This window comes from Tremella mesenterica (assembly GCF_000271645.1).
Source record: "Tremella mesenterica DSM 1558 unplaced genomic scaffold TREMEscaffold_10, whole genome shotgun sequence".
Taxonomy (NCBI): domain Eukaryota; kingdom Fungi; phylum Basidiomycota; class Tremellomycetes; order Tremellales; family Tremellaceae; genus Tremella; species Tremella mesenterica.
This window is the reverse complement of record NW_006711234.1, coordinates 1,145,870-1,158,924: the sequence shown is the minus strand read 5'-3', so window position 1 is coordinate 1,158,924 and position 13,055 is coordinate 1,145,870. Positions and strand designations below refer to the sequence as shown.

Genomic DNA, 13,055 nt, shown 5'->3' with positions numbered 1-13,055 from the left:
TTTCTACCGCAATCTCTTCGATTCTCCCTTCCTCCTGAACCCCACCTCCCCCCCACACTTGACTGGTTAAGGCCACCCAACCCGGCTCAACTCAGTTCTCAGGATGGCGCTTTTCTCAATATCCTGGCTCTTCCCCCAGACTGTCTCAGAACACTTTGACAGTTATGGAAGCCGCCTAGCCTGAATATCGCTCTTGATTCTGCTCTCCATACTCCTCACATTCTGGCCTTCAATGTGGCGTGGAGAGAGACTTGATCCCTTCGACAGGTGCCTCTATCGAAGGATGCTGGGAGTAGTTCTGGAGGTGGGCCTGCACCCGTGAACGGAGAACAGGGAGGAAGTTTGCAGCAGTGAGTTGTACTTAGCTAATGCTGTAACCGTTGTATGAACTACTTCCTTGCCCGCGATCTCACCACCCGTCCTTTCCTCGTCTTGCCAGGGTGAAGTTCCTGGAACTTCACCAATATGTCATCAGCCCCGTCCACATTCTCTACTGGTTCCCAAGATACTGCGTCATCAGAGCCTTTGTAGCCTAACCATTCCACTAGATACTCTAACTTTCCCAACCCCTTGTTTACTCTAGAGTCCACAATATCCTTTACCTCCCGTGACTCTCCCACATTATCTACCTCTCCTGGGCCAGGTGGTTCAGCTTGCTGACCAGGGAATACTGGAGGATGATAGGGACGGAGCAATGAGACATGGATTACATCATGGATACCTGCCATCGTCTGGCAATTCCAATTTACAAGCATGAGAACCTACCTGCTGTACTACCTTGTACGGCCCACTTCGCTTAACATCCAACTTCTTCATAGGTCTCTTAGTCTTAATATTTTCTAACAACAGCATAACTAGGTCACCTTCCACGAAGTTCGGCGTAGTTCGGTGTTTCCTATTGTATCCTTTGGCGTACTTCTCGTTAGCTTTCTCAATCCCCTCAATACATTCCTTATGTATTTCGGTTAGGTCTTTTGCCACTATTGTAGCAGCAGGTACTTCACCTTCACTAGCCTTAATCTCTTCAGCCCAACGGGGATGATATCCATAGTTTGCATAGAATGGTGTTTTGCTTATCGCAGAATGCTGGGTGTTGTTGTAAGCAAAGCTAGCTCAAGCAAGTAGCTTCAACCAGTCATTCTGCTGATAGGAGGTGAAGATTCAAAGATACAGCTCCAAAGACTGGTTGGTTAGTTTGGTCTGTCCATCAGTCTGTGGATGATATGCAGTAGAGAGGTGTAGTCTTATCCCGAGACTATTGGTCAAGTTCTTCCAGAACTTCGAGGTGAACTTCGATCCCCTGTCCAATACTATGTTCTCTGGTAATCCATGCTGAGCCACCACATAGTCCATTATCAACTCTGATAGGCCAGCTGCGGTTAGCTTCGTCGTAGTCGGGATAAAAATGGCCCATTTGGTCAATTGGTCCACCACTACCAGGATGGAATTATATCCATGGGAATTCGGGAGTTCCTCAATAAAGTCTATCGAGGTACTGGACCAAGGTTTCGTAGCCACTTCCAGCGGCTTAAGCTCTCCATGGGGTTTCTGCCTGTTAGTCTTTGCTCTCTGACATACCGCACATCCAGCGATGTAGTCTTCGACATCCTGCCTTACTCCAACCCAAACATAATCCCTTAGGACTAGCTCGAGGGTCTTTGCTGAACCTGGGTGAACAGCTAAGGCCGAGTCATGTCGCATCTTCATGATCTTTAGCCGGGCATCGGCGCAGTTCGGCACATAAGTACGATTATCGAACGTGAGGAACCCCCTTGAGTTCCATCCCCCACAAAGTAGTAAGGGAGACCGCGAACTACGGCGTAATTCTGCGACCGACTCTGGTTCCTGTACGTTATTGTGACGTGTTGGATGGGAGCACTCAGCACAGATTACTCCCAATAACTCTTCTCTAACCTCCTCCACCTCTTCGTCGTCCTGTATTCCAACCATCAAATCCATAGGGTCAATAAGGTCGTTCTCTCGTACTTCCTTTGTCCCTTGTAGAGCCCGTAGCAGGCGTTGTAACCCAGAGCTAGTGTCGTCAAGTTTGTCGAACTTTGGCAGACCTTGAATAAGATTGCTCTCTTGCACCAAAGTACTGCCCTTTCCAGAGTGGTAGTCTGCTCTTCTCGACAGCCCGTCCGGCAGTGTAGCTTGTTTTCCTGGTCAGTACACCATTTTAAACCTAAAATTAGAGAGCTCTTCGACCCACCTGCCCTGCCTAGGGCTCAGTTGTTTAAGTTCCATCCAATACGTCAAATTCAAATGGTCTGTGAGAACTGTAGTCTCTACCTGTAGCAGTAAGTGCCTCCTCCTCCTGAAGGCTTCAACAATAGCCAGTAATTCCTTCTCCCCTACCGTATAATTTAGCTGTGCCGCTTGAAACACCCCGGACTCGATAGCTACCGGATGCTCCTGCCCTAGCTCGTTTACCTGCGAGATTATGAAACCCCAGCCGAAGAACGACACATCTGTTTGTAGTAGTGTCTTCAACAAAGGCTCAAAGTGAGCCAATACTGGGGCCCTACACATTCTATCCTTCAATTCTTTAAAGGCCCTTTCCTGTTCTACTCCCCAAACAACCGGTACATCCTTCCTGGTGAGATCATTGATCGGTTTAGCAATCCTGGAGAAGTTGGGGACAAAACGCCAATAATAACTGACAACTCCCATAAATCCTCCGCTCTCTCGCAAGTTCTTAGGACGGGGAAAAGATACCACAGCATCGATATATTCCGGATTACTGGAAACCCCTTCGCGCAAAATGTCACGAACTACGTCGTGACACCTCCATTATTCACCAACAATGACCCTCCTTTGACCATCAAAACCCCCATCACACTTTAACCTCTTTACTCTACACGTAACTCAGGACATCTGAGACCAAGTACGGCGAAGTTAGACGGAGTTAGGCTAAGTAGGGACAATGGGAGCAGAAGTACGGCGACGTTAGGCGGAGTTAGTCGGAGGAGGAAGAGGATAGCCGGGGGCTCGGGGAAGTTGGACGAAGTGCGTCGAAGTACGTCAAAGCGCGAGAGGGTTGGATGAACGTCTAGGAGGAATAAACAATATTAGCTGAGAAGATCGCTGAAGTTCTTCGGTGATCCTTGATTGTTGTCAATAGTGAAAAATAGATAGAGATAGCTATTTACAAATCGAGATACATCACCATCAGTAGAACAAAAGCCCAGTTAGAGTAACTACGCCGAAGTACGCCATAGTTACACCCCTTTCGACGCCTGCGCCCTCCCGGTTGGGTGAGACATTGATTTAGAAGGATCAAGTTAGCCGAGGTTCGTCGACCGTCGGTCTATTATGAAGTAGTTGTTCGACGGGCGTGACACAAAACCACAAACCCCAGGAAGACTACCGAATCTCTCTCGAACTCGCACTTACTAGCCTGTACAAACAAGTTAGACCTTCAAAGCACTTCAAACACCTTCACCGTAGTTCCCCTCAGCTCTTCCAACATCTGACCATAGATGAGTATATCATCTATGTAGACAACTACTCCCTTTCCTAACAGCTCTCAAAAACTCTCATTCAAGAAGTGCTGAAACACAGCAGGAGCATTTCGTAGACCATCTCGGACAACAAGAGACTCGAACATACCGTACTGAGTCCTGAACGCCATCAAGTGTTCGTGTCCTTCCTTTACTCATAGGAGTTGATAAGCCCCAATCAGATCTAACTTGCTGAAATACCTCGCTTTTCCCAGCTCTTTGGTTATCTGGCCGATCAGAGGCAGTGGATAGGCGTCGGGTATCGTTGCCTCGTTTAACTTTTGGTAGTCAATGACCATTTGCCATTGACCTTTTGCTTTCTTCGGTACCAAGAACATTGGTCATCCGTAGGGCGAATTACTGGGTCAAATTCTTCCGGCCAATATTTCGCGATCTAGGATGTCTCTCAGCGCCCTTCTCTGATCTTCTCCGAGTGAGTAGAGTGGAGCAACCTTCAGGTTCGCCCCCTCCTTAAGATCAAACTCCAGATCATATCCCCTTGAGGGATGTAATTCTTCACCTCCCTTCCTCGGGTTAAACACATCAATGAACGGGTGATACTGTTCAGGAACCACCTGATACAATTCCTCCTGTTCCTCCGGACTCAGTTCATCCTTGTCATCTTTGTCTCGGAGATCTATTGCGACCGTCGGAGTTGGCAGTCCTATGGCGCTAACTTCGCCGCACTTGGTGGTCTCGGAATGGGGAATTTTACCAAGTTGTCTCTTCCATCAAGAACAAACCCCTCCTTCCTCATCCAGTCCCACCCTATTACAACATCTGCATTGCAGAGCGTTTTTATATCGAGACGAACAGATCACACTTTGGCATCCTTCCTCAAACTAAAACCGACTTTGACAAACTCGGTGATAGGTCCAGCGACACTAACCAAGCCATCAAACATGTGAACCGGTACGCTCACCTGGTATTGTATCCTCTTCACATTAATCCTCGCTGCTGCTCTAGGACTTATATATGAACAAGTAGCCCCAGTGTCCCAGAGCGTTGTTAGTTTAATTCCATTAACAAAAATGTCGATTTAGGTTGATCTCTTGAAATAGTGGGTGTCAATTATACAAAATGGGTGCATGAGGGTAGTTACGTAATCTCCCCAATATTCCCCAATCTGGTAATTTTGGATTGCAACCGATGTAAACATTTCCAAACTCATTTTGAGCATTTCAAGACTTCCAAATTTCATCAGTATGTCTCCTTACAGCCCAAAGCCTTCACTAACAGATTCAGACCATTGTTCGGAGCAGATACATACCTCAATCATGCCACCTCGATCAGCCGTCACCCCGGGCCAAGTACCCCTTCACCCCCCTCCCCTGCCCAAACCTCGTCCTACTTTAAAGCTCTCTCAAGCTGTTCCATTATCGCCCCCATGGCCTGAACAATCAGAGGATGACAGTGATGTTGTAGAGACACGTCCTGTACAAGTGAAACAGACTAAATCGTCAAAAAAAGCCCGTCCTCTTGATTGGTCAAGAGACGGGGTTGATGGGGGGCCAACTTCTCTTGATATACTGTTGCGTTGGCTGGAAATTCCGGGGAATGTGGATCGCTGGCGTAATGGCTTTGAAGGACAAACCCAGAAGAACACGATGGAAGCATGTGCAGCCTGGCTGAGTGAGAATGGAAGCCCTACGGCCCGAGATGCTTCAGCCTGTAATAGCAAGGTGGGTTTGTCCTTCTTCCTTCTCCGTTATTGTAAAGCTAATGACACAGATTCATGGTCTTTTTGCTACTTGGAAAGAAGCGAACACCTACCGTCATAGTACTGGTGCAGGGGAGGGTGGCTATATCATTGCTCGGGCTGAAGAACAAGGGGTTGAGGAGGATATTGCGGCTGCAGTTTCTCGAGTAGATCGTATGTCCCCATCTCCTTATGTTATCATTGAATCTTCCTTTCTTGGGCTGACAGGAAGGTAATACTCGCTACAAGTGCCCTCTTTGGGACACTCTCAATCCCATTTTCAAGGACAGAGACAGTGGGGACCCCTCCTTACGGTCCGATTCAACTCAGCCGTATAATCCTGCTTTGGACTCGCTATCTTCATCTCTTGGTGTAAACCTCAGAGCTAAGAACAAATATCCCATGCGTAACCAGGACTCAGACAGTGATGATGAGGATGGCTCTATGAACGATTTCCAACCACCTGGTACGCCTGCAACTCTGGCCGAAGCAGCAAGTTATTCGTCAAAGAATACAAAGAATGACAAATCAAACTTGCTGAAAGGGACACCTCCTACTAGTCTTTCTCGTTCATCTTCTAGTCTGTCAGGAACTCAGGGAGGCAAGGAGTTACCTTCAATTAGTGGAAAGCGTATGCGTATGTGGTCTTGAGCTTCCTCTGTGTCCCACTTGCTGATGCACGTCAGGTAAAAGAAGTTCTACGACAAAACAAGAAGGTGATGAGATCCTTGACGCTTTCAAAGAACAGGACGACCAATATCATGCTGCAAAGCTGGCTAAGATGGATGAAATGTATCGTTTGAAGGCTAAGAGGATGGCTGGAGACTACACCAAGGCTATATTTGAAGCAGCTGCCATTCTCATGAAGGTAGATTCGACCAGAAGTTGGGGAGACTGTCTTGCAGAAGCCCGGGCTGAAGCTGAGCGTCACCAGTAGAGCTTGTAACATACTTAGCTATGAGATTCATGCAGGACATACCCTGGGCACTAAAGTTCAGGCTGCTCTGGGTCATATTCCAACATTTCATCCACCAACCTCTCCCTTCGGACATGACCTAACTTAAGATCTGGATACTCTCTCCGACCATCAATCGATCTTACCTGGACTGGTTCTTCAACACCAAGCCCACCTCTGATTTCTTCTGCACTCAGGACATCATTCCAGGTTGTGATCATGAGATTATGTAGCATAAAAGCAGCTTGAATCATGAGATGAGCCCGAGCTTCGTCACTTTTGTTACCAACCCGAAGTTTCGCATTTCGTAGAAACTGCCATCGTCCCTTGAGGATACCAAATGCGTGTTCGACAGCCACTCGGGCCTTAGCAGCCTTTTTATTGAAGTATTCCTGGTCTCAGCATCACTCATATATTCAGAGGGTCTGTCATAGGACAAGGGTCTTGTTTTGAGGCCCCGGGAACACTTCAGCTTGAATCAGAGTGGTTTTCGCTATCTGATAATTCAACAATGATATGGTTTTTATTGTAGCTCGAATGGTTCTGTTGTTAGAGTGCTGTAAGTAAGTCTCCTCTTGCCCAAAGTTCCTGCAGGTCCTGAGTTCAATGCTGGGTGTTGTCATATATTGTTTTATTTTCAGTGGATGATGTTGAGGATCGCTGCTCTCAGCTGTTCACCGGAGCCTCCTATTGAAGCTGACCTTTTTTGTGTTGCTTGGCGTGGGATGAAATGCTGGATCAAGGCTGAAGTGTTCCCACGGCCTCAGAGACACACCTTCTTCCAAACACAGTGGCTTGACACAACTTGCCAGGTCTGCAGATACCCAACGGGGTCGGCGGCGAGGAAGGGGAAGGGGAAGGGGAAGGGGAAGGGAAATACCAAAAACTCACCTTGCGAGGTTGTAGTAGGAGCTCCCCTTGGTTCCTCTTGTACATTGGCACTATAGTGGTTGTACAAGTGAACCCTGAATCTGCCAAAAGAAACTCTCCTGGGTCAAAGTACTCCCGGGGACGAAGGTGTGGACCCATGGATTGTTGAAGTCGCATGTCAGATGATCGAGCTGAAAATCCCCAATGTAGAAAGGTGAAACGCTTCCTGTGGTCCACTGCTGCAAGTACATTGAAGCCATATCGTTCTTTTCTCGAATGAAATGAGCCAGAGGCAGGACCGATAGCAGGGGCACGATCAAGGTTGATATGAATACCGTCTATAAAACCAAGACAATGAGGGATGGCGTGAACATCGAGTATGTGTTGCTTGATTCTTGGTCTTTCTTCTGGCTCGGGCCACCTGATAACTTCTTTCAAGCGTTTACACATTGCATACAGGCTACGGGACGTCCATTGGTTGACAGTTCCACCTAATGGTCAACAAAAGAACAATGATATTGTTCTGCAAAGATAACAAAATGGCGTGTTGATTTTACTCACGGGAGATACCAAATGTCCTTGCTATTGTGGCTGTATCATGTCCATGAGCCAAGCGGAATACTAAGAGTCCCAGCTGATATAGAGAGGGTGCTTGTGGCTTGGTCCCTACGCTTCTAAACACCTCATCCCTCCCAAACATCTCATCCAACCTAGACATTTCGGCTGTTGTGATTCGGAAGGCGTGGGAGTGCTGGGCCTCATTGATAAGGTAGAACTCGGCACAGGTAGAGTATATGGAGGAGGGAGGAAGGTCTTTTCGATAAGCAGGACGTTTGTAGTATCTTTGTTCTTCGATTGTTTGTTGATACACACGGAGAGTAGTACAGAGACGCAGGAGACGTTGAGATGGTTGATTTTTGAGGATTCTAGCGATCAGGTGGTCAATCTTTTGCAACATACGTTGCTTGTGATTACTTCTGGGCATATTGTAAAAGAGCTTGAGACAGAAAGTGGTTGGTGGAAGAAGATATGGCAAAATATAGAACAATCAACAGTACTAAAGTGGTAAAAGAGTTGGAAAACAGTCACGTCAGGGAGGGTAGAAAGGACATTACGTAATATTTCATGCATATTTACACTTGGGGTGTCATTTCCTGCCGCCGAGCCAAATTACTGCTAATTCTAGAATTGACACCCACAAATGGAGGGGATGGGGAGATGATTATCGACATTGCATGAACAAGGGGTACTGAGTGGTTTATTTTGGTATTCACAATCCTCTACCTCCATCAGCTGTGTCTTTTTTATGGTTTTAGGAATGGTGGCCGAGAGAATATGGCGGACCCGCCAAGCCTCGCCTACTGCGACAGGTCCTCTTCTTTTCCCTGGTCCCCTTCCATCTCTCCTTTGCCTCCAACTGCGACCAAGTTCCTCCTCTGCCCCAGAGGTACTGCGTTCCCCCCCGATCCTCCACCGCGTTCTCCAAACTTCTCCCCCCATGGAGGCAACAATCCAGCCTTCACCTTAGCCTGCCTTACAGGACATTCCTTCAGCCAATGTCCCGTTTCACCACACTCCGTACACTTCCCTTCTTTCCTCCTTGTCTGCCTCAGATCGGAGCTTGGCCTAGGCCATCTTCGGCGAAGTTCGTCGAGGTTCAGTGGTGCACTCCTCCCCACCGTCAACATCATAGTCGCCTGGACCCCACCCTGCGCCAAAGGTTGCCCCTTCTCCTTGTTCTTCTCTTCTTTCTTCTCTGTCCTCTGACTTTTCACCACTGTCGTTGTCCTTACCCCTCCTTCCTTCTTCCTTTCTGCCTCCTTCTCCACTTGTCTCCTCCACAGGTGGTTGTCCAAGGGAATAACAAACTCCAATAGTTCTTTCACAGTCCCAAACGATCTACCGTGTCTTGCAATTTCATCTAGGAGGTGTGATTTTAAACCTTTCTTGGCCCGATCAACTAGGTTTCCGTCATCAGACCACTTGAGTATCGCAACATGCCGCTGAAAGGCAGAGAAGTAGTCTGAAGCAGACCCGGTCTGTTTGAGATTGTTGAGCTGTCGGGCTGCCGTTCCTTCTTCATCGGGGTCACCAAAGTTAGTCTTGAGGTACTTAACAAACTGATTGTGTGTAGTGAGATACTCAGGAAGGGGTGTTTTTGATAGATCTGGTTGGACAGCAAGAAGAGGTGTTTCGCACAAATGAGAGATCATGAAAAAGACTTTCTTAGTATCGTCGGGGAAAAGATGAGAGTTTAATTTGAAGTGTACGTCGCAATCAGACAGAAAGGCGGTTAACTTATTCCGGTCTCCTCTCCAAAGGTCTGGGTTAGGCAGCTTTATCCCCTTCCGTTGTTTCCCAACTACGCTTGGAGTTGCCAAAGTTTGCTGTCCCATGGCGTACCTCATCCCTTCCGATATCCCTTCTGCAATTCCGCCCTCTGTCTCTCTTTCCCTTCTCTGCTCCCACTCCTCCCTACGCCAACCCTCCTCCATCATGTCCTTGTTCATATTTGCCACCATCTGCATCAAGGCTAACATCACCCCTTGTGTCCCTTCTTCTCCGAAGTCCGTTGCACTCCCAGTGTTTTCTCGTGGGTGTGGGGTTTGATCTGATCCAACTGGGGATCCTACAGGTGGGAGAGCATTAGCCGCAGGGGTAGGAGGATTAGAAGGCACTGGCAGAACGAACTCATCTCCTTGAATTGATTCCCCCACACTATCTTCCACTCCAAGGTCCTGCCCCATTGCTCTGCTAAGCTCCTCCAATGCTCTCCTCTTGTTCTCCTCCATCATGTCTCCATCCCTACTCATGCCTGGCGTAACTCTCCTCTCTGGTGCCATCATATCTTCGTACTTCTCTGAGGTTCGCACGGGTCATCGTTAAGAGCGATCCTTGATACTGTCACGGCTGTGGAACAACTATTTTCTAACAGACCGATGGTCGACAAACCTTGGCTAACTTGAGGCTTCTAAGTCGATGTCTCACCCAACCAGGAGGGCGCAGACGTCAGAAGGAGTGTAACTACGGTGTACTTCGGCGTAGTTACTCTAACTGTGTAACGGTACTGGAAACACGATGACTAGGTCGCAGGTTGGGTCGAACTCGATGGATGTCTCGTGGAAATCTAGGGGCTCTGGTGCTAATGGATCGTGTCTCCTCTGCAATCGATGTAGCCAAAGAATGATATTGAAGAATCAGCAAAGTTGGTACTTTGCTGATTGTACTATATACTGTCTACAGGTTTCCGTCTCCTCTTCTCAGTCCTACTGCAAGCGTCCATGTACATACTCGGACAGGTGAAAAACCGCTTTGAGCAAACCCAGTGGGAAAATCTCAAAAGGGGAAAACCCGTCCCTACCTACTGCAGCACTGCCTCCAACTCCCGCTTTCCTCTATCCTAATCTGTCGAACTCGATAGAGTTCTCTCGATTCGTTGTCACCCCGTAACAAGTTTCCCCCCCTGTCTCAAGGATCCTCGCCGAGGATCCTGAACCCTGTAACCAGGTGATGCACATGGATTGTTCTCAGACACCTTTGTTGTGCCCTGACATCATACCCACGCTAGTGTGACGGTTGCCATGAAACGTGTCACCCGCACGGACCTCCAATGTGATCGAGAAATTACTGACCAAGTTACCTCCCCGTCTTCTTTTCTTCTTTCCTCCTCATTCTCTCTTTACCTCTTGTTTGTCGTTCTTTTTACTTATCTATCATTATCCATCCATATCTTACTCATATCTTAGAGTATCCTTCCAACTCTGACCTGTCTGTGAGCATGTCTAAGCGTACTGTAAGCAATTCCTTTCGAATATGATGTATATCCTTCTATTTCTCACTGGCTGACGAGACTAGTTGTCTCCTTCCACCTCCTCCCATCAAACTCAAGCTTCTACCCAGGCAATCCTACCTGACGTCGACCCCGAACTTCTCATGCGTCAAACGAAAAGAATGAGAATTACTTCCCAAGTGCCCGTTTCCTCTCAACCCCCATTGGTTGATGCGTCTCGACGAGCTCTCGACACCATTAAGGAGAAGTATCAATCCGGTCCTTCTCGCAAACCACAATCGTCCCTTGATGACCAGGTCATCGAGCAATATATCGACTTCGAAGGGGGTGCTGGGCCATCTGCCACTGGTGAGAACCTATCTCCCGCCAAGTCCGTCGAATCCGAATACGGCACCGTCGTCGAGAATGAAAATTCTCCTGGTAAGGAGCCCCCTGCGCCACCTTCTGATTATTCAGAGGAACTTGTCGAGGTTCCCAATGAACTCGAAACCATTTTTCACGCCCCTCACAAGGTTCAGGTCAATGATGAACTGGTTAAGTTGCTCCAGGATCGAAAAGACTCCGAGATCGGTGAGAATTCCACCGAGTTCTGTTTGCTTCTGACTTGTTAGCTACCCTTTGGTCCAACATGACCTTCTCCTCTGTTCGTCTCGCGTTGAAGAACGAAGCTCTGGATCGTTTCCGCAAAACCAACGCCATCAAGCCCACTGTAAAGTGCTTTAGGAACGCTGTAAGCCTCGAATTCTCTCAAGTTTCATCGATTCTAATCATTAGCTCGATCGTTTGGCCCAAGGTTGGCGCCTCCGCAACAAAAATGGTGCTGTTGTTCGGCTAGAGGGTGAGCTCTGTACCGATTGTCAACATTGTCTTGATGGTGGTGAGTCTTTCGTGTTGGTTGTATTGGCCCTCGTAAGTTCTTGTTGCGACTCGTTCGATGTTGATGCAATTCAGTCGGTGGTGTGTGCGGTGAATGTTATGCTAAGGGTACTTCAAAATGTTCGGTGAAGACCAACAATCCTGAGTCCAAATTTCGTGAGGTACCTGTCTATTTCCTTTGAACTTGGTCGATGTTGATGTATAGGGTATCGTTGTGGGAGCAAGAACGGTCACTTCCAAGGTTACCTTTGTCCTGGAGCACGAACTTTGTGCGGCTTCGGTCCGTTATCGATCCCTTCCTGCCCATGATCAGTCCACCTGTCTGACCCAACTTTTGGGTTACATCCATCTCTTTACCTCCCTTCTCCTTCCTCTCCCCTCTCAACATCTGGATCTTTACAAATCTCTCCATCTTATTTCTGCCAACTACGCTCCTCCTACTGCCGATGAAACTCTGGATCATCTTACTTCTACTGGTGATCCTACAGGATTGAGTTCCTCTCAACCAGTCGCCGGTCCATCCTCTTCTCCCCATACTCCTCTTCCCCGCAATGTCATTTGTATTCCGGCTTCAGCCCGTCGTCCCCAAGCCAATTCTACCACCTCCAATTTCTAGTGTGTTTATATCTCTCTATTTGTAGCTATATATTTCCTGTGTATGCATTCATTTCCGACCCAGTCTTGTTGATCTTGATTGAATTCTCACTTTCTTCTGGGGTCCCTTTTCCTCTGTTCCAAAAATTCACCAAAAAAGGCCAACTCCTCTACATTTTCTCGTGGTTCCCAGTCATAGGCCGCATTTCCTGTGTATCCTAACCATTTTACCTTGAATTCTTCTTTCCCTCGTCGAATTCTGCTGTCCACAATTGCTTCCACATGGAATTCTTCCTGGCCGTTAATTACTACAGGTGGTGGGGGTGGTATCTGTCGACCTGGTATCATGTCCTTAGGATATGGTTCCAACAGCGTGACATTGAAGACATTGTGCACTTTCATTGATGGAGGTAGATCTAATTCGGAAGCATTTTTCCCAACTTTCCTTATGATCTTGAAGGGGCCAATGTATTTTGCTTCTAATTTTCGACTGGGTCGTTCTGTCGTAAGATACTTCGTACTCAGTAGTACCTGTTCTCCCTTTCTGAATTCTTCTGGTATGCTCTTGTGTCTCCTGTTGTAGTATTCTGCACTAATCTCATTAGCCATCCTGACCTGTTCTTGAACAGCCGCATGTAATTCTCCCATATCTCTCCATTTCTTCTCCAACTTGTTTGACTTCAATCAAATATCGTGCGAATGGATGTCGTAGTGTGGCACATAGCCGTAACAGGCTTCAAAGGGACACAGACCGTGGCTACTATGTGG

The 13,055-nt window shown here is 47.6% G+C and overlaps 3 protein-coding genes across 3 annotated transcripts; 2 read left to right on the top strand and 1 right to left on the bottom strand.

Moving 5' to 3' along the window:
- Nucleotides 1-4,780: 4,780 nt before the first annotated feature.
- On the top strand, nucleotides 4,781-6,139 carry TREMEDRAFT_64391 (uncharacterized protein; the record flags this gene model as incomplete). Its single annotated transcript, XM_007006546.1, has 4 exons — nucleotides 4,781-5,185; nucleotides 5,235-5,376; nucleotides 5,435-5,839; nucleotides 5,889-6,139. 4 exons carry the CDS (start codon nucleotides 4,781-4,783, stop codon nucleotides 6,137-6,139), a joined length of 1,203 nt encoding a protein of 400 aa, XP_007006608.1.
- A 2,246-nt stretch (nucleotides 6,140-8,385) lies between these two features.
- Nucleotides 8,386-9,870, bottom strand: TREMEDRAFT_64389 (uncharacterized protein; the record flags this gene model as incomplete). The annotated part of the gene is made up of 2 exons (XM_007006545.1): nucleotides 8,386-8,783; nucleotides 9,513-9,870. The coding sequence occupies 2 exons, from the start codon at nucleotides 9,868-9,870 to the stop codon at nucleotides 8,386-8,388; spliced, it is 756 nt and encodes a 251-aa protein (XP_007006607.1).
- A 935-nt stretch (nucleotides 9,871-10,805) lies between these two features.
- On the top strand, nucleotides 10,806-11,875 carry TREMEDRAFT_64388 (uncharacterized protein; the record flags this gene model as incomplete). Its single annotated transcript, XM_007006544.1, has 5 exons — nucleotides 10,806-10,820; nucleotides 10,883-11,387; nucleotides 11,429-11,547; nucleotides 11,592-11,694; nucleotides 11,769-11,875. 5 exons carry the CDS (start codon nucleotides 10,806-10,808, stop codon nucleotides 11,873-11,875), a joined length of 849 nt encoding a protein of 282 aa, XP_007006606.1.
- Nucleotides 11,876-13,055: the final 1,180 nt, after the last annotated feature.